The sequence below is a fragment of the Neopsephotus bourkii genome, unplaced genomic scaffold (genome assembly GCF_033783945.1).
Source record: "Neopsephotus bourkii isolate Nb327-2 ecotype Australia unplaced genomic scaffold, CSIRO-AGI_Nbou_v1 NB_1292, whole genome shotgun sequence".
NCBI lineage: Eukaryota > Metazoa > Chordata > Aves > Psittaciformes > Psittacidae > Neopsephotus > Neopsephotus bourkii.
The window spans coordinates 2,792,398-2,816,109 of NW_026901776.1; the positions used below are offsets into that span (position 1 = coordinate 2,792,398).

The window sequence follows — 23,712 nt, forward strand, 5'->3', positions numbered from 1 at the left end:
CTTAGACCCACTGCCATTATATTTTTCATTGTCACAGCTGAAGATATATAGTTCTCTTTAAAACCGTTATTCTAAGACAAATAATTTTGTTTCTCCATTTAAAGATAGTCATTAAGTCAAAGAATGCAAAGATATTAATTAGGAGACTCATTAGTTATTCCAAAGTAGAAAATAATGGAAGAAGATACAACTAGAATGAAGTGCTGCTGTTTCATTTTCCAATGTAAATGAGTAATGTGTTCAGAATTCCAAAAGTCACATTAATGCTGGTACTTTGCCCAAAAGAGAGGGTGTAGAATGTAGTACAAAGGTGAAGAATTAGTTTCGTATCCTCAGTTTGAATGTCCCCAGTTCTGGGAAGCATTGACTTAGACAGTAAGTGCCTTGTCCTAAACTATTATCCCTTTGTAAGGCTGGGATGTTGTAGACAGCAAACAACCAAGCTAGGATGAAAATGGGATTTCTCAAAATCTATTTGCAATAGTAAGGCCTGTTTTGTTCAAGTATGCTTTTTTTTTTTGATTGATTTTGATGGCAGGGCAGAGGAGGGCCATTGGCTGATATGAAAAAAGCAAATCTGCTCATGAGTTCTTTTGGCCTTTTGTGAACAGACACAATCCACAGACCTTAAGGACAGAAATACTTCTTAATGAGATTGGATGGGAAGAACAATCATGAGAACCTTCCCCTGACCTTTTGTGGAATGTGCATGATAGAGGCATAAATAACTGTTTTTCTTTGCATCAGAAATTTTGGCAATTAAAATGGACTTATTTCAAATTTCAGATAATAGCATTTAATGTCGAGTCATAATACATACATTGTAAATTGAGATCAGGTATGACTTCATGCATATGACCTGTTGGGTTAATTTTAGATTGATAATTTGGGCAATTAACATTATTTTTTAACTCTACACAGTGTTCATGAAATTCTTAATGTGTATTTCAAAAGATGAGTAATTTATAGAGATATATAAGATTTTTTTAAATCTGTATTTTCTTTTCAAATTCAGAATTGAAACCTGCTGGCCTAGAAACTGAGAAACAAGGCATAGATGGTGTTCAGCTGGTACAGGTAAGATTCTAACAGAAGTGTTTTATCTATCATTTTGTAAAAAGACCAGAAAAAAAGTATTTCAGACATTTTTGCAATAATTTTGTGTACTGAATGTTCTGAGTAAAAATATTCTGAAGTGTGGTTTTGATTCTAAATTTTTATTTCAGAATACTTATATGCTCCATAATGTATCTAGTTACAGAGATTCAAGGTTCCTGCTGCCTAAGGTGATTCTTATTAGATGTTATTTCTCACTCAGAAGTAAACTAACCTTGGTTCTGGAAGTCTGACAGCATTACTAAGGAATGGTTATAGAAGACCTGGTTATATCAACTGGTCTTTAAAAGTTCATGTGGAATAATAGTTACAGATTTTTTTTTTCTCTTTCTCCACTGAAGCTTATAGCAGTGGTAGTAAGAACAGATTTGGAGTGCTTCACTTCAAAAGGTGATAATGTGTACTGGGACACTGGAGACCTAGTCTAGGTTGGATTTGTTCAACATGAACACAGCCCTTTTTTTCACCCTTTGTGTTATATTCCTCATTAAATGTGGTGTAGTTTGATGGAGTTGGGGAACTTTACATTATGTTTCCTCAAAAGACTAGCTTATTTTCTGTGGAAACTCTCCAGTCACAGGTACCAAATTTATCTTGCTAATAAAAAAGGCTATTCAATTTCTCTGGAAGTCATGAAGAGGAAGATGAAGTCCTGGTTTCATACAATCATAGAATCATAGAATGGTTAGGGTTGGAAAGGACCTTTTAAGATCATCTAGTTCCAACCCCCCTGCTATGAGCAGGGACACCTCACATTAAACCATCTCACCCAAGGCTTCGTCCAGCCTGGTCTTGAACACTGCCAGGGATGGAGCATTCACAACTTACCTGGGCAACCTATTCCAGTGCCTCACCACCCTAACAGGAAAGAATTTCCTCCTTATATCCAATCTAAACTTTCCCTGTTTAAGTTTTAACCTGTTACCCCTTGTCCTGTCACTACAGTCCCTAATGAAGAGTCCCTCCCCAGCATCCCTACAGGTCCCCTTCAGATACTGCAAGGCTGCTATGAGGTCTCCACACAGCCTTCTCTTCTCCAGGCTGAACAGCCCCAACTTTCTCAGCCTGTCTTCATATGGGAGGTGCTCCAGTCCCCTGATCATTCTCGTGGCCCTCCTCTGGACTTGTTCCAATGGTTCCATGTCCTTTTTATGCTGAGGACACCAGAATTGTACACAATACTCCAGGTGAGGTCTTACAAGAGCAGAGTAGAGGGGCAGGATCACCTCCTTTGACCTGCTGGTCACGCTCCTTTTGAATCCTGTGTAACCAGTTCTCCCGAGAGCTTCCTGAGGGAGCCTACGTTGTCCCTAGTCTGTTTTTTTTATTTGCTACATACCTGTAGAATCCCTTCCTGTTATCCTTAATATCCCTAGCCAAGTTTAATTCTATCTGGTCCCTAGCTTCCCGGACAACATCCCTGTACTCTTTCCAGGCCACCTATCCTTGCTTCCACTTTCTATAAGACTCTTTTTTCATTTGAATTTTCCTTAGTAGCTCCTTATCCACCTGAGGAGGTTTCCTGGCCCTCCTGCAGCACTTCCTTCTAGTTGGGATGCAACACTCCTGAGTTTGTAGCAGGTGATCCTTGAATATCAACCAAGAGTCTTGGCCCCCCCTGCCCTCTAGGACTATATCCCATGGAATCTTACTAAGCAGGTTCCTGAAGAGGCCAAAGTCTGCTCTCCTGAAGTCCAGGGCAGTGAGCTTCCTGCACGCTCTTTTCACTGTCCTGAGGATCTCAAATTCGACCATCTCGTGATCGCTGCACCCAAGGCTGCCCTGGAGCATCACATTTCCAACAAGCCCTTCCCTGTTGGTGAGCACGAGGTCAAGCATGGCACCTCTCCTTGTTGGCTCCTCTATTACTTGCAGAAGGAAGTTGTCTTTCACACAATCGAGGAGCCTCCTGGATTGCTTGTGCCGGGCCGTACCGTCATTCCAACAGATGTCAGGGTGGTTGAAGTCACCCATGAGAACGAGGGCCTGTGAGTGTGAGGCTTTTCCTATCTGCCTATAGAATGCTTCGTCTGCAGATTCCTCTTGATCAGGCGGTCTGTAACAGATCCCCACAGTAATGTCTCCCATTGCTGTTTTCCCTTTAACCCTGACCCACAAGCTCTCTGTTAACTGCTCACCTGTCCCCAGACAGAGTTCCATACTCTCCAGCCTATCCCTAACATAAAGGGCAACTCCCCCTCCGTGCCTGCCAGGCCTGTCTTTTCTAAAGAGTCTGTAACCTTCCATTCCAACACTCCAGTTATAGCAGCCATCCCACCATGTTTCTGCAATGACTATTATATCATACCCCTATAGACAAGCACACATCTCTAATTCCTCTTGTTTGTTCCCCATGCTACGGGCGTTTGTATAGAGGCATCTGAGCCAAGCTCCAAATGAAGCAGGCTCATTGGCTGGAGCAGCTGGAATATCTCTGCATTTGTCCAAGCATTTATTATAGGTGCTGGCAACTGACTGGGTGTGTTGGGATGGAATGATGCCCCCCTCCCCCAACACATCTAGTTTAAAGCCTCCTTGACCAGCCTGGCAAGCCTCCTACCAAAACTGCTCAAGACCAGCTCCACCAGCCCCCACTAGACCTGGCCTACAAACTTGGGTCCCGTGTTCAAGACACCCAAACACCTGACTATGACAGCACCCTTCTAACCATTTATTAACCTGGCTAATTCTCCTAGCTTTTTTAAGGTGCTTCCCTGTATCCTGGAGAATTGACAAAAGACAATCTGAGCTCCAGAGCCCTTAACCACCTCTCCCAGGGCTCTGTAGTCCTTCTTTATGTTCCCCAGGCTACTACTATCTATATCCCTAGCACCCACATGTAGCACTAGAAGCAGGTAATAGACAGTGGGAGTTACTAGAGCAGGCAGCCTCTCTGCAACATCCCTGCTCCGTGCCCCTGGTAGGCAACACACCTCCCTTGAGAGTGGGTCAGGCCGACAGACGAGTGCTTCTGTCCCTTTCAAAGTAGAGCCCCCTACTACTGCGACCCGCTGCTTTTTCCTGGCAGCAGCAGTAGAGATCTTCTTTACCAGTGCATCAGCCAGCTGTTCCTGGTGCGAGTGCCTCCTGCAGGACAGCAAAGCGGTTCTGCATAGGAACAACAGATGTAGGAGGAAGCCCCTTGCTTTTAATTGTCCTTTTCCTCCTTTCTTTGTTGTTTTTTTTTTTTTTTGTTGTTGTTGTTCCTTAAATCTTGGTTTGAAGCAAGGAATGCCCCAAAGCTCTTCAGATTTATTTTTCTTTTTTTTTTTTTTTTAATTATCTTTCTTTTCTTTTTCTGTATTCTTTTTGGTGCAGTTTGGTTTTTGTGGCTTTGCTTTATTTGGGTTTTTTTGTTGTTCTTTAGGGGTTTTTTTTGTTTGGTTTTTTTTTTTTTTTAATGAGTGGATGGTTCTAGCATAACTGCATTGACCAGCGTTTGTGAGAACGGTCAGTGATTTGCTTTTAAGGGAAAAAATAAGGAATGCCTGGTGAAATGCATGCTACTGATCTTTAGACTCACAAATTTAATCCAGGTTCAGCCAAGTATTTCATGAGGATGAGTGGGGAGAATATGTTTATTACCTTTATGGCTCTTGTCTTGCCAAACAACATCAAAGGAGTTCTTGTCAGGTACCTGAACTTTTTCACCGCCATAATTAAGAACATCTATAAACTAGATGCCGTTAGTTAAAATATAACAAAATTATTCTACATTGCAATATCTGAAATTTAAACTAAAATATATTTGTCCCATGCTATTTCTATATTTCAGATACCCGCATTTCAGTAGAAATGCTTTTTAGTATTTCTTGTGAAAATGAACTTTTTTCTATACTTCCACAAATGTATTTCGTATAAGGACTATATTTAATCTGTCTCTAGGATTTAATTTCATTGCAAGAAATTATCTAAATAAAAGGGTTTTTTTTTAATTAGAAATATAATTAATGGAAAAAGTTTCATGAATACTTAGGTACTTTACCTGAGGAAAACCTGATTCTTTTGCTATGAGAATGAAGTTTAACCAGCAGCACTAGTGCAGTCTTTGGTAGCATGAACAAACTTTTACTTCAGGTTGTGGGTTTTTTATTGTTTTTTGAATTAGCCTATTATGTTGTCCGATTACTGAATTATGATTGCTACTGTTGTTAGAGATCATAATTCCTCTTGCTCAGTGTTGATCTCTTATCACAGTAATATAAACTTATTCCACTCTGTACTGTTACTCATCAGTGAAGAACAGAACTATTTTGAATGCATGATGACCTCACTCGCAGAAAATAATCTCAAATTTTTGCTTGTCATCATCATTCTGGTTTATTTTGAAAGTCAGAGTGGAAGTTACTTCATTTAAGGAACTGTTTGTGGGTAAATATTTTCACGTATTCAAATTATTTCTGTATAGTCCCAAACAGTTGAGTGTATTCTAGCTACCTATCTATATCAGTCTTTACAATCCACCAATTAAACACATAGATGTTAGAAGGGTCACACTAACTTTCTGCATCGTGTTTGTAGATTAATCATTTATTGCAGTCAGATCATTCTTGGTGTTATTTGTACTTTAAAAGAAGTGATGAAATACTATGAAATATTTCTTTCAGACATCTGGCCTCTTTTATTCTTTGTCTAGTTTGTCCATAGTTTTTCTTTCTGAAGAAAGCAATCATTAGCAAAAGTTAGACAAGTAGATAATTTTTCTTTTCTTTTGATACATGACAAGGAAGACAGCCCTAGCATATAATTTGAAACTGATCAACTAACTGATCAACTAACTCTACCTACAGACATCTTCCTTCTTCTTTCCCCAAGAAATGACGTTTTCCACATGCTGTTAAAATAATTGGAGATGGTCAATATTGACATGGAAACAAACATAAATGCTATATGTTATTGACTAAAAGAGAATAAATCTAAATTAAAAGTAGAAGTAACACACTTACTTGCTTAGAAGGTTGGATTTTACATTTTCTTGCCACTGGAAGAGGCTTTTTTTTATCCTCTTTGTTTTCTTACCTTTACAATGTTAGACATAACCTTCCTAATTTGCAGCATAATTTCCTAAAGTTTTTAAGACAGTTTTTTTCGAGTCCAGGAGAGCTTATTTTTTAAAAATAACAATGAAAAAGAAAAAAAGGCTTTGGGGGTGTGCTTGTTTTTAGTGCAGGAAGAAATTACAATAAAAAGTGACAGCCATTTCACGTCCTGGTTTTGAAATCCCAAAGAGGAGCAATGATGTCTGCTTAGTCTTCTCACTATGAACAGAGAAAGCTCTGTTAGATCTAGCTCTTTCAGTGAAGGAAGAAGAGGAAAACTGAATGTTCTAATTTAGAAACTCCAACTTCAAACCTGATGTTTAGATTTAACAGCAGTACTTCTGTGCAAGAGCCAATTTCCTTTTGTTTCATGCCCCAACCTTTTTTGCTACCCTTGTATTTTTCCCTACAGCTTAACTTAGTTTTCAGGTTTGTTTTTTTTACATGGTAGATAAAAACAGACTCTTAGCAGAAAGAAGAAAAAAAGAAAAAAAATTCCTATAATTGAAAATGAATACATGAAAACTAGGCTTTGGTTAGTAGTGGGACATCACAGAACCAAAAACCTAAAGTTGTTTGGAAGTCACTTATATTCTTTGTTTTCTTGAAATTTCTTCCCCCTTTTTTTTCCTTTTTTTTTTTTTTTTAACAGTTTGTGAAAAGTGTGTATTCTGAGTATCACACAGATTTAAAAAGAAAACCCTTATTGTGTTTATTTAAAGGTCAGTATCCGGATGTAATGAATTCTTCATGCCACTGACTAAGCCTGGTCTCTAATCCTGTTTCAGGAGATGAAGTTTTGCCAGGCTGCTCCAATTTCTAGCAGTTTGGTTATGAGATAGTTTACACTGAGTATTTAACCTATATTTACTGCAGAAAAGCTTGCCATCAAAAAAATACTTATGCCTGTATCATTTCCAGGTCTGATGTTCACTTTGGTTTGGTTTACCCCATTTAAACCAATGAATAAACCCTCAACAAAAATTATATTGTTTCTTTGAATGCCACGTACTTCAACTGGTAGTAACAGCCAGACCAAATTTTGGCACTTCTCAGGCAATGAAAACAGATTTCTACTGCATGATCTACTTTCCAACAATTTCATAGGGAAATGATGCTACCCTTAAAAACCTTAAATTACAGGACAAGTTTTAGCATGTTGAATATACTTCCCATTTTGAAAACATTATAAATCTGAATCTTGGAATGTCTCCAAAGTATTCTCAACTACCACACTTTGCTGGTAATCCCTCAGCCTTTCAGACATTTGAAATGTTCTGATTTTGACTCAGCGATACAAGAAAAGAGGTGGCAAAATCCTGTAAGATAAATACATAATGAGTCTATTTAGAAAAAATAAAACACTGGTGAGATTGGGATTTACTTTTCATTATTATAAAATATCTTAGCTAGACTTTGTATAGGAAACAAACACACTGCTCAAAACTCTTCAATGAAATTTCAGAAAGATGATTCTTTACAGGTGAAGGTAAGAGAAGGAAGGTAAATTTAAGATTTTTCTGAAATATGAAATAATTCTACTACACATACAAAAAGAATAATGTTAAAATAGGAGATTTTGAAAACCTGTTTTGGTATTACATAGCTTTCATCAAGGTAAGGTAAAGTCTAGATGAGACTGTTTAACAATTGTGTTCAGCTGAAGCTGGTGGAAAATAGGGAACTCTTCCTTTATGCACTCCCAAACCATTCTGTGGCTGTGGCTCTTTTTACACTGCTTCTTTCTATGTGTTCTTCCTTGAGATATCAATCTAGAAGGAGCTAGTGATTCTGGGAACCTGGATCACTCCTCTTCCATCCCTTCATTACTTGGGTTACCTTCTGTAAGGGGGAAAGAGAAGACTTGGAGAGACAGTGAAGAGTTCTAGAATAATTCTTTTCCTACAAATCTATATTCAGGAAAGAAAGCAGCATAAAAAACTTTTTTTGAAAGTTTTCTAAATGAATCAAATGATAGTGAAGTCTGTACTTATTGCATTTTTCAAAGTAAATACTATGGCTAACTGATGATCTCTGTCTGACCAATAGAGCTGGATATACTGTTTTAAGGAGTATCAGCGTAAGCTTCCTGCAACATCATGCCAGCATACCCCAATCTCAGAAAACACAAAGCTAAAAAACTGAGAGGTATAAATCTGTTTTGTCCTTATCTTGCAAAAAATAAAGCCAGGCTTGCAATTTGTGATGTGCAGGAGATGATGTTCTAATTGTACATCTGAGACATTAGAATTACTTGAAAGTGGGTGAATGTTAGGAAGCACATGTAGGCATAGTGTTTTCGTGTTGGCCTTGAGAATAATTATACTTTATTAAAAAAGAACAGAAACGAAACAAAATTTGTGTGAAACAAGAGATGATTGAAACCTGGCAGAATACTATACTGCTGGGGTCATACGAACTGCTGACATGCAGACTACTTTACTCAATATATAAAGGGGAGTCTAACTTTTGTCAAATTTCGCTCCAGGCCATGATAACTTCAAATCAGGTATTCTCAATTTTTTCATGTTCATATTAATGAAATATAGTTTTTACATAGAAGTTTCCAACTTTATTGATAGAAATCTGTCTTTGATTCTTAATATTTACACTTTTCAACTTAAACACAATGCATTTTTTAGGGTTTTTTGGGGGGTTGCTTTTTAGAAAGCCTAATAAGCATTAATATATTTTTCATGTTCTAGAACTGTAGCAGATGAATTAATTGAACTTTTTACAATATGAAGTAAGGTTGTCCTAGTTGAGATCTCTACATAATTTAAACAGAGGTTGTTCTAGTCTGTTCTTCTTCCTGTATGACTAGTAATGGAACTTTGCTATTAAAACATTGTCTTACGAGAATGTTGGGATTCTTAGGCCCTGAAGGAAGGCTGAGAATGCAAGTAGAAATATTAGAAATGAGGGAAGAACTAAGAGTCTGAAAAACACCATAGAGAAGTCGGCCTACTCAGCCACTAGATGGCAGTTAAGTATTTTTGAATGGGCTGTGCAAGGCACTTGTAAACCACTACGGTGGAGGGCCGGGGGGCTCAGAGGAGGAAGAGGGGGTGTGATCTTGAAGACACTACAGTGAGAATATGAATTATTTTTTAAAATAAGTCAGAAAGTGATGTCCTTCTGGTGGTTAATAAAAGTATGCACACTTACTCTGTTTAATCTGTCCAAGGATAGTAATGGGAGCATCTCTGAGATAGTAAAATGTGAACCAGTGATAACAAAAAAACCCCAGAAATACATCAAAAAAATTGAAACATTAGATATTTAGATAGTTCTGTTCTGTCACTACTTTTTGGGGTTTTTTTGGTTTTTTGGGGGGGATTTGGTTTGGTTTGGTTTTGGTTTTCTTAAACGGTGAAAGGAACGCATTCGATTTAATCTGTAAATGGCTGTAAAACCTCTGAATTGCTGTAGGGATAATTCAAAAGTTTTACTGTTGAATTACTATCATTTAGATAAGTGTTGATTTTTTTTTTTTTTTTGTTGGATACGAAATTTATTTCTTCAACCATAATCCTGAATCTTTTCCATTTAGTCCTGATGAGAGAGAAATTAATAAAAGGAAAAAAAAAGAGGGGGATAAAACTGCATTAGACATAACTTTGATTGATTAATTGACATGGAGTATAAATCATTGGCTCCATATTTAAATAAAAATCAAAAAAGGGGTATAGCATGTCAAGCCTGTGTGGTAGAAAAATAAAAGCAGTTAATTCTCAGAACAAATGTTAGTATTTTGTATTATATTCAGACTTCACAATACTTGGATTGGCTTCCATTATTGTGCTTGAGGGCAGTATTTGCTTCTTTAAAAGGAACAATGTGTTGGTATAATTTTCTTTGGAGTGACAATAGCACATTCTTGCACTCTTCCTCCTGGCCATTGTGAGACTAAAGTTTATTTTGTTCTGATCTGTGTTCTTGATGTTAATGTCAAGATGAAGTTTAACTTAAATGTTCATTTCAGTTTAAAAGGCTCTTTATTGTGTTCTTCCACTTTGATATGTGGCATGATACCACAATCATATCTCTGGAATAACATAAAAATCATAGCATAATTTAGGGCTAAATAGACATCAGGAGGTCATGCTGTCCAATCCCTTCTGTACCAGCACCCTTCTTCAAGCAAGGCTAGCTCGCATATTTAGCTGGTTTTCTCAGGACTTTCCTCACTTCTGAGGATGGGTATGTGGTAATAATAATACTAATTTTTGCTTTGCCTAGTTAGTGGTAAAATGATAAGTCTTGCTATGTTTCTGATGTGTTGTTTTGATAACAGCTTAGAGAATAAAAATGCATGCTCTGAAGCACATATATTTCCCATGAGTTACCTCTAAGTCAAATACTGTGTGTTTTCAAGCTTTGGTTAAAATTCTCAAGAATCTGCTGGTTGGGTTCAAGTGATTTACATCGCTTCACTACTTCTATATCACTAAATTTTATGAAAATATGGCCAAGCATAATAAATTTTTTTGCATCTTGCAATTATAATGGACAGTTCTACATTTTTACATTTTAAACATGCTTTAAACTTGGACAAAACCATGCAGACTTTTTTGTCATTTTAGGTACAACAAATAACACCAACCTTCAGGTTCAGGCAGTAATAATTCTGTTATGTCTGAACAGTGTGTTTGCAAATTCTATGCAATGGAAGCTAACTTAGGATTTACAGACTTCCCTTTCTTCTTTCTTTGATGGGAAAGCAAGGAGAAATGAGAGTAAAATTGAGGAATTTATTTATTTTAACCTGAATTACATTCTGGTGGTACTTGGCTATACTGTAAGAGACTTTCACTTTTTTTCTCAGAAGATGAATTTTTGTATGGGATAGGTCTTGGATAGGACGAATTGCTTCTTTTCTGTCTGCGTGTGTGTGATTCTGAGCATTAGTATGTTTCTTGTCTTGCCTTTTACAGCAAGCTTCTTGTAAAATCATAGTAGAGCACTGTTATTTCGCTGAGGGAGCGGTAAAAAGAAATGTATGATAGGCATAAATTTATTGAAAATACAGTTTTAAATTGTTTTCCATTTTCTCCTCTGACTCCTCATTCTTTTTACTTGTCAAAATAGGTAAATTGAGGTAGTGTTCATTTCATCTAAGTGTTCCTGATCAGAGCAAAATTTATAACACATCTGTATTTATTAATTGTTAAAATACAGTTGATTTTCTTAAATTCTCTTTTTAAAACTGGCATTGTATTTCAGATGAAAATCTATAAATTACTCTTCTTCCAGAATGTGGTTTAAATTGGAAGTTTGTTTATTTACATATACAATTCCTCTCACCTTTTGGAGAGAAGTGAAAACAAAGAGGTTTTGTGTACTCAGTGGTACCCTACTATATTTAGATTACATAAAGTATTTTAGGTACTAAAGTATTTACCTACCTTCCAAACTTTTTAGAAGAGCTCCATAGGAATTGAACAGATGAAGAAATCATGTTAAATACAAGAGAGTAGCATGAAAAAGTGTGTATATAAGTTTGCGTGCATGTGTGTGCATATATGTATATATACAAATGTACACATACAGATGCACATTCCATAAATGTATTCAAAGTATATCTGGTCACTGAAATAAAATTTCTTCTTATGGCATTCCTAGCAGAACAAACTGATCTCAATTGTCAAGTTGGGTTAGCCTGTTTGAGAGACCTCATCCAGCCAAAAGTGAAACAAGTTGTAAAGATTATTTTATTTCTCTCGGTGTTAAAGATCAGGTGCTACCTTACAGTGGTGTAGATTTTAAGAATTTCTACAGGACCCTGTGTGTAGAAGAGATATAAGAAATGTTTTTCTCAGTAAAAAAATGAAAATTTCTATGACTTAGAAATATCAAAAATTTTTCTAAAAGAAAACCCACACAAATTTTAACAAACCAAAATAAAGAAAAAACCCAACCATAAACATAGAATCATAGAATAGGGTTGGAAAGTACCTTATGATCATCTATTTCTAACCCCCCTGCCATGGGCAGGGACACCTCCCACTAAACCATGTAATCCAAGGCTCTGTCCGACCTGGCCTTGAACACCACCAGGGATGGAGCATTCACAACTTCCCTGGGCAACCTATTCCAGTGCCTCACCACCCTTACAGTAAAGAACTCCTTCCTTATATCCAATCTAAACTTTCCCTGTTTAAGTTTTAACCCATTATCCCTTGTCCTATCACTACAGTCCCTAATGAAGAGTCCCTCCCCAGCATCCTCACAGGCCCCCTTCAGGTACTGGATGGCTGCTATGAGGTCTCCACACAGCCTTCTCTTCTCCACGCTGAACAGCCCCAACTTTCTCAGCCCATCTTCGTACAGGGGGTGCTCCAGCCCCCTGATCATCCTCATGGCCCTCCTTTGGATTTGTTCCAACAGTTCCATTGGCATACCTGAATGAGAACTTAAAGGTAAAGCTGAGAAGAATTTCTACTCTTTGGATACAAAACAGTCTAGCTGGTTTAACTTCTACTTACAATCAGATCAAAAGGCAGTTTTTATTATGCTGTCTATTTTATGTTGGTAAAAGTAAAACCAATAAAACCATTTATTTTCTGTATTTTTAAGTACATGTTTTTCTTCTTCTTTATTCCTTACAGAATAAACACAAAACTACTGTCAAAAATTAGCTTCCATATTTAATTACTTTGTTTTCAATGTTAAACTTCTCCCGAAGAGACAAATGATTTCTTTCTAATGTCCATGATACCAAAAAGTTTTACTTAACCTTTGAAAATATAAAACTCATCTTTGGTGATTTGATTTTAATTGGTTTTATTCAATGTTCTCTCATGCAAAATGATACAGTTTTGCTTTTAATACTCCCTTCACACCTTCAAAGAATTTGCGAAGCTGACTGACCTTCAGCCCTTTGCTTTTAGCATGCTCATGGATATATTTGTGAAGTCTCTGATTCAATTTCTCTAAACTTTTTCTATTGTGAGTAGTAGGCTCATATTTCAAGGCAGTGAAGACTATTCATCCCTTTCCACAAAGATTTATTCTTACTGTGGATATTTTTTGCTGCTTATTCCCTGCTGGAAGCCTGAAATAAAAGCAACATGTGAACCTCCCATTTTGTGGTCTGGCTGAACTCCTGGATAAAAAGGGCAAGTACTGTGTAGCAACATCATATTCTGGACAGTTGCTTATCAGGATGTGTCAAAGTTCACCTGGAAACTCATTAGCTTTTTATGTTCTCCAGTACCGGAGATTAAAAGCATTACACGTCCTTCAAATTTAGATTATTAATGTTGACATATTGAGTAGTAGAATCCTTACTATTATTTCTAGCATAAAAATTAGTATAGTTTCTGTATATAAAGAACACAAATAATAATAGAATGAGACAGTTTACATGAGACTAATTCCCAGGATGATGGTGAATCTCAAGTTGAATCAAAAATTAAGAAAAAGCCTGGTATGAAAAACTTCAACTCCTTTCTCTTCAGTATGTGAATGTAGTGATGTTCAGGATATTCCAGATTTTATTTTGTGTTTTAACAGAATGAGAATGGTGCTTTGCCTTGGCCTGGATACACAAGAAAACTACTCAAACCATTTAGACTCATAGTTACAATTTTTTAGGACAAAGGCAGATGATACAAGAAAGAAGGTGATTCATCATGTGATAGTCATTTCAGTAGTCAGTCTAATACTGAGCAGAAAAGAAATCCAGAAGAGTTTTTATCACAATTTAAGGAAATCTGTGACTCTTAAGGTACCTATTGCCCTTTGGATTGCTGGTGTAGGTGGCTAGGTTTTATTATCTTTTCATCTGCTGAAAGACCTCAGTGTAGGTAATTCTACTCCAGCAGCATTTGCAATCCACAGCAGCACACCTAAAAAGACATCAAAAATAGGCAAGATAAGTTTATATTAAATAAAGTTCAACCTCCTTTTTTTTTTTTTTTCTACGTCCATTCTCATTTACACTGTGTGAATGATAGAACAGTTTAACCACCTTCTGGGCTAAATGAAGTTATGTGATGGGGTAAGCCTTTCTTGAAGTCTTTATTGTTTAATGCTGTACTGCTCCATGCTTCTCTAATAAGGTTATTTCTTTTATGCTAGGTGAGAAATCTTCAAAACCTGGGGTGGGGGAGGGGGCTGTTGGTTTGGGGTTTTTTTTTTAATGTATTATTTTTTTTAAAAAAACAGGTCTAATATTTTGTGGCTGAAAAATGCTTTGTGCAAGCTAAAAGCAATATTATGTAAGATGGCATGTAATTATACTTGACTGCTGTGTAGCTTCTAGGGTGGTCAGTGGTTCTGTGAGAGTTTATTTTACCTTGTCTTGTTTGCAGTCTACAAAAATTCTTTTGAGCTCCCTATTGTAGCAGAACTTGGGGATAACCTAAGGTTATGCTTCAGCTCAGTTAAGAGTCTTGCATCTCAGAGAGAAAACTTTCAATCTTTGATGTATTTCAGGTTGTTTTTTCATTTTTATTTTTTACTCAAATGGGAACTATAAAAACCTGAGATCTTATCCTTTGAAATGCTCTTAGCTCAGAGATAAAGTATTCTAAGTGTTTAGGAGCAGAAGTTTCAAGAAACTCAGTCTGCTTTCTTCTGACTCCCAGTTTTACAAGCTGGCATTTGTAATGTGTGCACCTTTCTTCAAAGGTCCATGCTCCCTGCTTATCCTATGTTTGTTTATTGGAACTATCTGGTTTGCAGTGATTATTGATTTCTGCAGTTAGTGGGGCTTTTTCTGCTGTTGGTTTTGTTTTGTTTGTTTGTTTTGTCAGCTATGATAGGTTGTGGCAAAACCTCTTGGTGATTAAACTTGTCCTAGATCTTCAGCTTAAGAAGAGCTATATAGCCCTAGTGCCAGCATAGTGCAGGCTGGTGCAATACATCTGTTGTAGTATGTCACTGAGTGAGAGATCAGCTTGCATCCACCAAAATTAAGTTGATCACTTCAGGCAGAGCAGTGCACTGTGCTGTTTCTATTTCAGGGCTTGTTTATTTAGTGCTATCCTGGGGAGCTTTGCATCACGTTTCCTTGTGATTGTAGGAAGAAACATGGACTGTTGGGAAAACCTATATCCATTGTCCCCATACATGCACCTGCAGTATAATAAAAGCTTCAATCTCATAATTTGAGGAAGAAACCAGTACCCAGTGCTAGTTCTACTTCTCAAGCAGTTCTTCCTGGTATAATTGGCAAGCTTGTCAGGTTTTGATTCAGCTTCTGCTGTTGCAAAACTAAAATGCTGCAATAGCCTTTGAGGATTAAGTGAAATGTGGGAATTAATTAGATGGATGCTATTTTGTTTGAATGTGAACCTAGTGTCCATCAGAGAATTGCTATAGCACTAAAAATACCTATTAAAAAGTTGTCTCTCCTGTTTTTAAGGCTGTTAAATGAGTCAGCTTTAGAGAGAGAAACCTGAATAGAGATCACATTTCTTTGACTGAATTAAATTCTTGCTGTATCTCTATTTTGTGCCATTCAGTGACTGTGCTCATTTGAAAGTGTTTCAGTTTGAGTAGAAGAGAGGCATTTATTAACAGAGCAGTTGGAAAAACCATCCTTCCAAGTAACTGAACTCTGCTAGTACCACAAGGTGTTGACTTACCAGGAAACCTGAGGGATCTTTTTTGCCATCTTAATCCTGTTTAATTGTATGCTTCTATTCCCTGTGTGTGCTTACAGTCAGGTAGTAACATAGACTCTGATTCATGACTGCTGATACAGACACACTAAAAGGTTAAGTTTAAAAAAAAACCACAGACAACCAAGAAGTATAATTCTATCATCTAAATACAAATTCCGTCCAGAGAGGAAACTTCATGACACTGGCAACTTACTGAAAACAATCAAAATGGTGATGTAACTTGTTGGCTTGTAGTAGCATAAAGCATGAATTTCTAAAACTAAATTGTAATATGTCTTTATTTTTCAAGTGTTCCAAAATTACCAGTAAGAGCTGTCATTCTGTTGTAGCAGATACAAGTTAAGATGAATACAGATAAATATATAATATAGACACATATATGTGTATGTATATACATACAGACTAGGGATAACTTTCACAGATGTGGGGGGGTTTTTTACATAGAAATTTTCTTATAAGAGGGTCTGTAGGTTTCAGTCACTCGTCTGAGAACTAGGATGTCAGACGTGGTAAAGGTATATACAGTCTGAGTTTCTACATGTTTGAGGATCCTGGGCATGTTCTACCTATACAGATAAGCTTTATGCTGGACATCTGATGTATTCATGTGGAAAATATGACAAGATTGAAATGAATTGGATATAGCTAACAGGCTTTTGGTACGTGTGCAAATCCAAGTGTACAACCTTACCCAGCAAAGTAAGTGTTCTCAGATCATTTGGACACTGTACACATACAAGCCTATGAGAGCAGCACAGGCCTAGATTGAGCATCAAACTCGGTGCATGTAGAACATGTAAAACCTGCTTGAGAAATACTGGACAGTCTTCTATAGCCGCACACATATGGATTTATTTTTTTTTTTTTTCCTACTCACATCTTTCACACTCAAGTCACCTGGATAAAGCAAGGCTTAAGCTTCCACCTTTCTTTCTTTCTTTACAGAAAGAAGACTGTTCCACAGTACCTGGGTCCTGGGTAAGAGTTCTAGACAAGACAGAGTTCCCTCATATCTCTTTTAAACCCTGTAGGTTTCTGCTGTGGAATTGTCCTCTGGATTAAAAATGAACCTTCTTTTCATCATGTCAACTTTTTTTAATCTGAGTCTTCTGGTTCTTATCAACAGCTTTTGACTGTCTTTTACATGTATGAAAAACTAAGTCTTCCCTTGCTTAGTCTTCTAAGAAAACTGTCTAATTTTCATTTTGGATTGGACTTACATATTTTAGATTCACTTTCTTGTTGAGGAGAGTAGTAATGTGCTGTGTCTTATGTTTGTTTGATACAGCCCTTTCTGATCTAGGGGAAGACTAAATTTCTTGCTAGGGTAAAGGCAGAAATCTAGTTAAACTAGTCTGAGGACATCCTGGAAGTCAGAATAAGAAGTATCTAAAATAATTACTGAAGCACATAAGTACAGAGGGGCTTCGACTTGATTTAATTTGTTTTATTTTTAAAATTAATTTTAAGTATGTAATTTCCTTTGGATAAATATGCTTGCCTTCACAGCAAGTCTTATTTGTTCTTAATATGATGTTTCTGTAAAATCCTGGATGCATTTGTGAGATAGATAGATAGATATAGGTAACAATAGCAAGTCATCCGGTTGTTTGAAAGCCATGTCTCAAGGACAGCAGAAAAATTGTTTCTTAGAGCATGGGGTAAAAAGTCTCTTTTAATTCAATCAAGACATCTTTTTTCGTTGTCTGAAGTGTTTAATTATCTTGATTGCCCATCCTTCTAAACTTTAAAAAATGCAACTTCTTTTGAAATAAATTTTATGATCTTCAGAGTAAATTATTTTGTAAAACAGTAAATTCTGGGGTTTTCCTGTAGTTCAGGTAGAAATTCAGGGCTCAAGGATTAACTTTTCTTGTGAACAGTTGAATCCAGTCACCTGGGTAGATGAATTGTTAAACAGTGAAATGTTCCATCATTAAAACAAATCTCCTCAGTACCATTTAATATTGTGTCTAATCCTGTTGGATTCAGTTTGTATGTGGCAGGAATTATTTTTTCCATTAAGATACAACTGGTAACCTGTATCTGTCAAAACAGTTGACAGTGTTCTTGCAGTGGGAGCTTAGGAAAGTTACAGTCTGGAGAAACTGGATTTGCTCTCAAATAACTGAAGACTGGTGTGTGATCTTAATAACCCTCTAAACATATTTCCTTTGATAATGTTGCCTTTTGAAAAACTGATAGGCCTTATTGCATTTGCAGGTGACTGGTAAGGGGATAAGAGCAGATGAAACAGGGATAATGGACAATAGAATATGCTTTCTTCTTTATAATTAAGTTCTTCAACAAAACTGTTGTTGCTAGAAAGTATTGAGGTATTAAAGGAAAATGAGTGAACTGAAGCACCATGAGTAGCCTGTAATGCATATGTCTTTTTCAGCCCTTTTTCTTTGTTATAATACTGTTTGTTAAAATATGTCTGTTGTGTTCATTCCTTCACTGTTTCTTGAAAAATATTTTTTCTTCAAAGTTTGGTAGGGAGACCTAGTTGTATTATGTAATTTTTTTGTTCAAAGTGCTGTTCCAGAATGTTCAAACAATGTAGGGGTTTGTAAGTTTTTATAAAGGTGAGAAAGCTAACAATATTTGGTTTAAATGTAGTACTTGTTGGTTTACTTCTGGAATTGCTTTAGGACAAATGGGAAACTCTAAGATAAAGACAAAATTGAAATTTTATGTTTGAAAACCAATTTTATGCAGAAACAATTTTTAAAGTATTAATGGACATATATTTCATTAATAGTCCCCAGCTGGAAGTTACAACTTTATTTTCCAGAAAGGAAAATGACTTTTAAATGTTTCATGTGTCAAAGGATGAGATGAAAAACATCATCTTCCAGAAATAAATCAAGGCAATTAGTATATCAGGTATTGTATGTTTATTTGTAGGCTTCTTTACAAAACCTGTAAAATCTGAATATTTGGAAGATTTCCAATGAATTAAGCCTACAGTCTCATCCATGAAGCTTATGAATTTACAAAAGAGAACAAAAAGGCACTAAATTGTTTTGCTGTAATTTGGGAAAAACATTGCATGACAAAATGAATCTAAATTCTTGAAGTGCTGACCAATATTTCAAACTCAAAGAAAAGAAGAAAAAAAATACTAAAAAGTAAATGCATGCAACTAGAAAATAATTTCTTTCTTAAAGATTTTTGTATTGTAAAATCACATCTGGTCTTATCTTCTGTTCTCCGGGACTAGGTTTTTTTTTCTAGGTAACTTTTGATAAAAGTACAAGGCCATTACATTTAGTATAGTTTGCAACTGATATTTCTTTAGAAAACATGGAAATTACTGTACCATTTAAGCTTAATGCCTCCTCTACTCAGTCTGCAGCAGGCAGGATCAGATGCTTCAGAGAAAGATATAAAATTGTGGAAACTGTCAAATACGGAATAACCATTCCAGACAGGAAGCTTTTCTAATGTTACTCACAGTCTGTCACTTGGCAGAGGAGTTGCAAATCTTGGGTGGGAGGAAAGTTCTCCCTCAGTTTTGTCTTGCTTTTCCTTTTCAAGTGTGGTTGCTGGTGAAAAGCATTGCTTTGTTCTGAGATTAGCTGTTTTTTTGAGAAGTGAACATTTGTTACGTTCTGCATTCCTAATCTGAATTGTGTCATTAAGGTGTATATTGAAACCCAGCAGTTAGTAGTAGTTGAGTCTCTTAATGCACAGTGCATCCTTTTGAAGAAAACATATTTTCAGTTAAGATAATTAAAACAGTGCAGTGCCCTTCCCTCCGCCATGTCTGCATATCCATGTCTACAGAAACACTTGCGATGCTTGTGCTCAGTGGTTGGTTGGTTTTCTTGGCCAGAGTATGTGGAGGAGGGGATGCTGGTGATTTTTTCTTTTGCCAAATATAATTACAGTCTAAATCATCCTCATAGTGACTAAGCTAGCTCCATATTGAAGCTCATAGTTTTTCTAAGCTATCTTCTTCCTCTGTAAGATGCAGCTAGCTGAAACGATACCTCTGTCTTGTCATAACTGGGTTATTTCTGAACCTCTGGAATACCAGTATTCTTGATCTAAACTTAAAAATTTTATATAGTGATGTTACCTGGTTTATGCTTCTTATTTGTTTTCTTTCAAAGGATGATCTTGATGTGAAATCTGAGGAGCGGGCCAGTGTTATCCAGCAACTTGAGCAAACTATTGAGGATCTGAGGACCAAAATTGCAGAACTAGAGAAACAGTTCCCTGCTGCAGAGGTACAGACTCCTGGGAGGGAGCATGAAAAGGAGCACACACATACAGTCTGCAAGGAACTCAGCAGTGTGACTCATCAGACAAATGAAGAGGAGGTCTTACCCAGGACTGTGTCACAAGCAAGATCTGTACAGACGTCACCAACGGAGGATTATTTAACACACGCAATGCCTTCAGCCAATGCACTGCCACAGCCACCCCTACCACCACACTTAGAAGGGGGCAAAAGTGAAGGGCCAACTCAGAAACTGACACCTCTAGAACTACAGCCCACATTTTGTTCTGAAATCTCCTTAATTCTGTCACCGAAGCTAATCTCGGTGCCACTGGACGCAAGCCAATCAGTACAGAGTATGCCACAGTCACCTTTTCCAGGACCCAAAGTTAATTTGTCTCTTGCTTTTAAAGGAGAAACTGAAATGCCAGCTTCCCATCAGCCTCTAAGTACTGTAGATGTGACTTGTAGTGAACATCCCCCTTCTTTGCCCCTGGAGCCCACATGTAGCATTCCCCTATCGCTGCCAGCACCTGAACCAGCTGTAACCCTGTCTGGAGCACATGGCCCTGCCCTTGCCACTTCCATGTCCATGGCAGGAGTACCACCCCCACCACCCCTGCCCGGCTCAGGACTCCTTCCAGCTGGCTCAGCAGTGCTGCACCTGGACCACTCTCTGCCAGGCATGATGATGCCACCACCCCCGCCTCCTCCTCCACCTTTGCCAAGCGGGGAGATACCAATGCTGCCTCCAGCCCCTCCTCTCCCATGTGCTGAAGTCCCACCACCACCTCCACCACCACCTTTGCCCAGGGTCTCACCCCCTCTGCCTGGTTGGGGCATCCCACCTCCCCCTCCACCACCACCGCCACCTCTACCTGGGGCTGGTGTCCCTCCACCACCTCCTCCTCTGCCTGGCCTGGGAATGACATCCCCACCCCCAGCACCACCTCCACCTGGAGTAGGACTGCCACCACCTCCCCCACCTCTGCCTGGAGGGGGCATCCCAGCCCCTCCTCCTCTACCACTTCTGCCTGGTGCAGGTATCCCTCCTCCACCACCTCTGCCCGGTGCAGGTGTCCCTCCTCCACCACCTCTGCCCGGTGCTGGTATTCCTCCTCCACCACCTCTGCCCGGTGCAGGTGTCCCTCCTCCACCACCTCTGCCCGGTGCTGGTATCCCTCCTCCACCACCTCTGCCCGGTGCTGGTATCCCTCCTCCACCACCTCTGCCCGGTGCTGGTGTCCCTCCTCCACCACCTCTGCCCGGTGCTGGTGTCCCTCCTCCACCACCTCTGCCCGGTGCTGGTGTCCCTCCTCCACCACCTCTGCCCGGTACAGGTGTCCCTCCTCCACCACCTCTGCCCGGTACAGGTGTCCCGCCTCCACCACCTCTGCCCGGTACAGGTGTCCCTCCTCCACCACCTCTGCCTGGTGCTGGTGTCCCTCCACCACCCCCTCCTTTGCCTGGGTTGGGGATGCCACCTCCAGCCCCACCACCTTTACCTGGAGGACCACCAGCCCAGGGCAGCACCTACCCAGCAGTCCCACAAGGATGTGGGTTTCTTCCTCCTCTGTTACCATCTGGCTTATTTGCAATGGGGATGAATCAGGAGAAAGGGAGCAGGAAACATGTGATAGAGCCTTCTCGTCCAATGAAGCCTCTTTATTGGACAAGAATTCAGCTACACAGTAAAAGGTAAGTCACAGAGTTGTGTAGGGCTTGATATTTTTAATTTATGGCTGTCCTAGTAGTGTTGTATGTTGCAAGCAGGTCTTTATTTATTGCTAGGCAGGTCTTTAAGAGAACCTCAGTGCAAATAGGATTTTATCTGTAGCTGGATATGTGAGTGGGATACCTGTTTTCTTTACAATTCTGAGTAATATTATCTGTACATGAAAGCTCTTTGAGGGTAGTGTTCTCAGCTGTCCTTTGGTGTTACATACCATGCATTGATCAGAAACCCCGGGATGAATGTGTACCATTAAACGTTCCATGAGATGGTTTTTAAAAATATCATATTTGTGTTTCCCTTCAAATTTCAAGATACTGTTGGTCTCTGGAGCAGTTTGCAAGTTTTGTAGCCTCTTCCCTCTAGATGAATGTATGCTGAATGCAGTTTGTCCTCCTCTTTCCTTTCTCCAGTGACCTAGAAATATTTTATTTTTATTTTTCTTCCCCTTCATCTTGCACACTCAACAGACAGCTTCAAATGGCAATTTATTTTCATGGCAGCATAAAAGCTATTCTTATAACCCTTACTTTGATATACTTTATTTTGGTTGTTGATGCATTTTGCTTGTAAAATATTGTCCTTGGTCATGAAAAAAGTTTCCTTCTTTATATCTCTGAGTGCTGATTGTAAAACCATTCTGCTGTTCTCTAATGTTAAGTTTCTCTTTCTTTTCAAGTTCTTGCCACTGTCACACAGGTGGCCTGCAGATACCTATTTCTACTTCTTTGTGTAAATGTCTATGTTTCATAGACTGTATATGGCGTATTTATAATCCTGTGTATGTAAAGTAGGTGAATATCAATGACCCTGACCGCTGTCATGTGTGAATAAAGCAGCAACAAAAGAAGTATGGGGGAGAATCAGCAATATATCTTCTCAAAATGCTGCTAGTAGAAGTTAGGCAACAACTTTAAAATTGCTATTTTATTTTTTTCAGTCCTCCATTTATGACCTTATTTAGTTTGACATTGCCCTACATAGGTCTTTTGCTTAACTTTAGAGATTCTAGTGCTTCACTTGTGTGGGAAAAAATTGAAGAACCTTCCATAGATTATCATGAGTTTGAAGAACTGTTTTCTAAAACAGCTGTTAAAGAGAGGAAGAAACCCATTTCGGACACCATTACAAAAACGAAGACTAAACAAGTGAGTACTCATTTAATTTCAGATCTTTCCTAGGCTGGTTTATACATAAGGACAGATTTTTGCATGCAGCTGAAATGAATTTTGCTTGGTGTGACATTCTAAACATATATATATACACTACATAGAAATGTAAGAAAAGGAGAGAATGTAGGGTGGGTTTCAAAGCTACATGTGTTAATGACTGAAGTTTTTCTTATAAATTACTTTTAAGTATAGATTCTCTTAAGAAGATCTTTGCTTTATCTATTATAAAATTAATAAAAATAAAACTTTAATAGGTGCATGTGACCCTTTGAAATTGACTGTGTATGTGTGATGAGTAGTATGTAAATTATTCTGACTAATTTATAGAGTGGTGTATGAATTGCCATGAATATGAATGACTTTAGAGGAAAAAAAAATATATGCTTAAGAGTCTAAGTCCTAACCACTTGTAACAGTTCTAAGTTTGTATTGTGTTTATATACATATATATATAATGAAGTTTATGCATACAATAAATGACAAGCACATTTTGCAAAATGTAACATTAACCAAACTGAGTTCTTTTTCTTGAAATTTCATGGTGTACAATAAAATAAAAACAGGAAGTATATTTTAAATGTAGAAGTTTAAACCCTGGGGTAAGAGAATTGAACCTGCATGCGTACATGACTAGAGAGCTGTAATGTTCTTTGTCTGTGTGAAAACTGAACTATGGTGTTGTGATAAGTAATTTGCAATTAAACTTTCAGGCTATAGAGGAAAATGTTCTTATGTAGAATCCCAAACAGCAGTTAAAGTTGTTTCATCTCATCTTCACATCCCTATA

At 37.8% G+C, this 23,712-nt stretch overlaps 1 protein-coding gene across 2 annotated transcripts in view; it reads left to right on the forward strand.

The window, feature by feature from the left end:
* The window catches only part of FMN2 (formin 2), a 165,841-nt gene that overhangs the window by 40,771 nt on the left and 101,358 nt on the right, over positions 1-23,712 (forward strand). Inside the window, exons 5-8 of one of the 2 annotated variants that reach the window (XM_061365734.1) lie at positions 1,016-1,077; positions 16,736-16,768; positions 19,912-21,719; positions 22,757-22,901. In XM_061365734.1, the coding sequence (XP_061221718.1) occupies positions 1,016-1,077; positions 16,736-16,768; positions 19,912-21,719; positions 22,757-22,901 (2,048 nt within the window). The remainder of the gene's footprint in view (positions 1-1,015; positions 1,078-16,735; positions 16,769-19,911; positions 21,720-22,756; positions 22,902-23,712) is intronic. The other variant, XM_061365735.1, reaches the window with a different exon arrangement.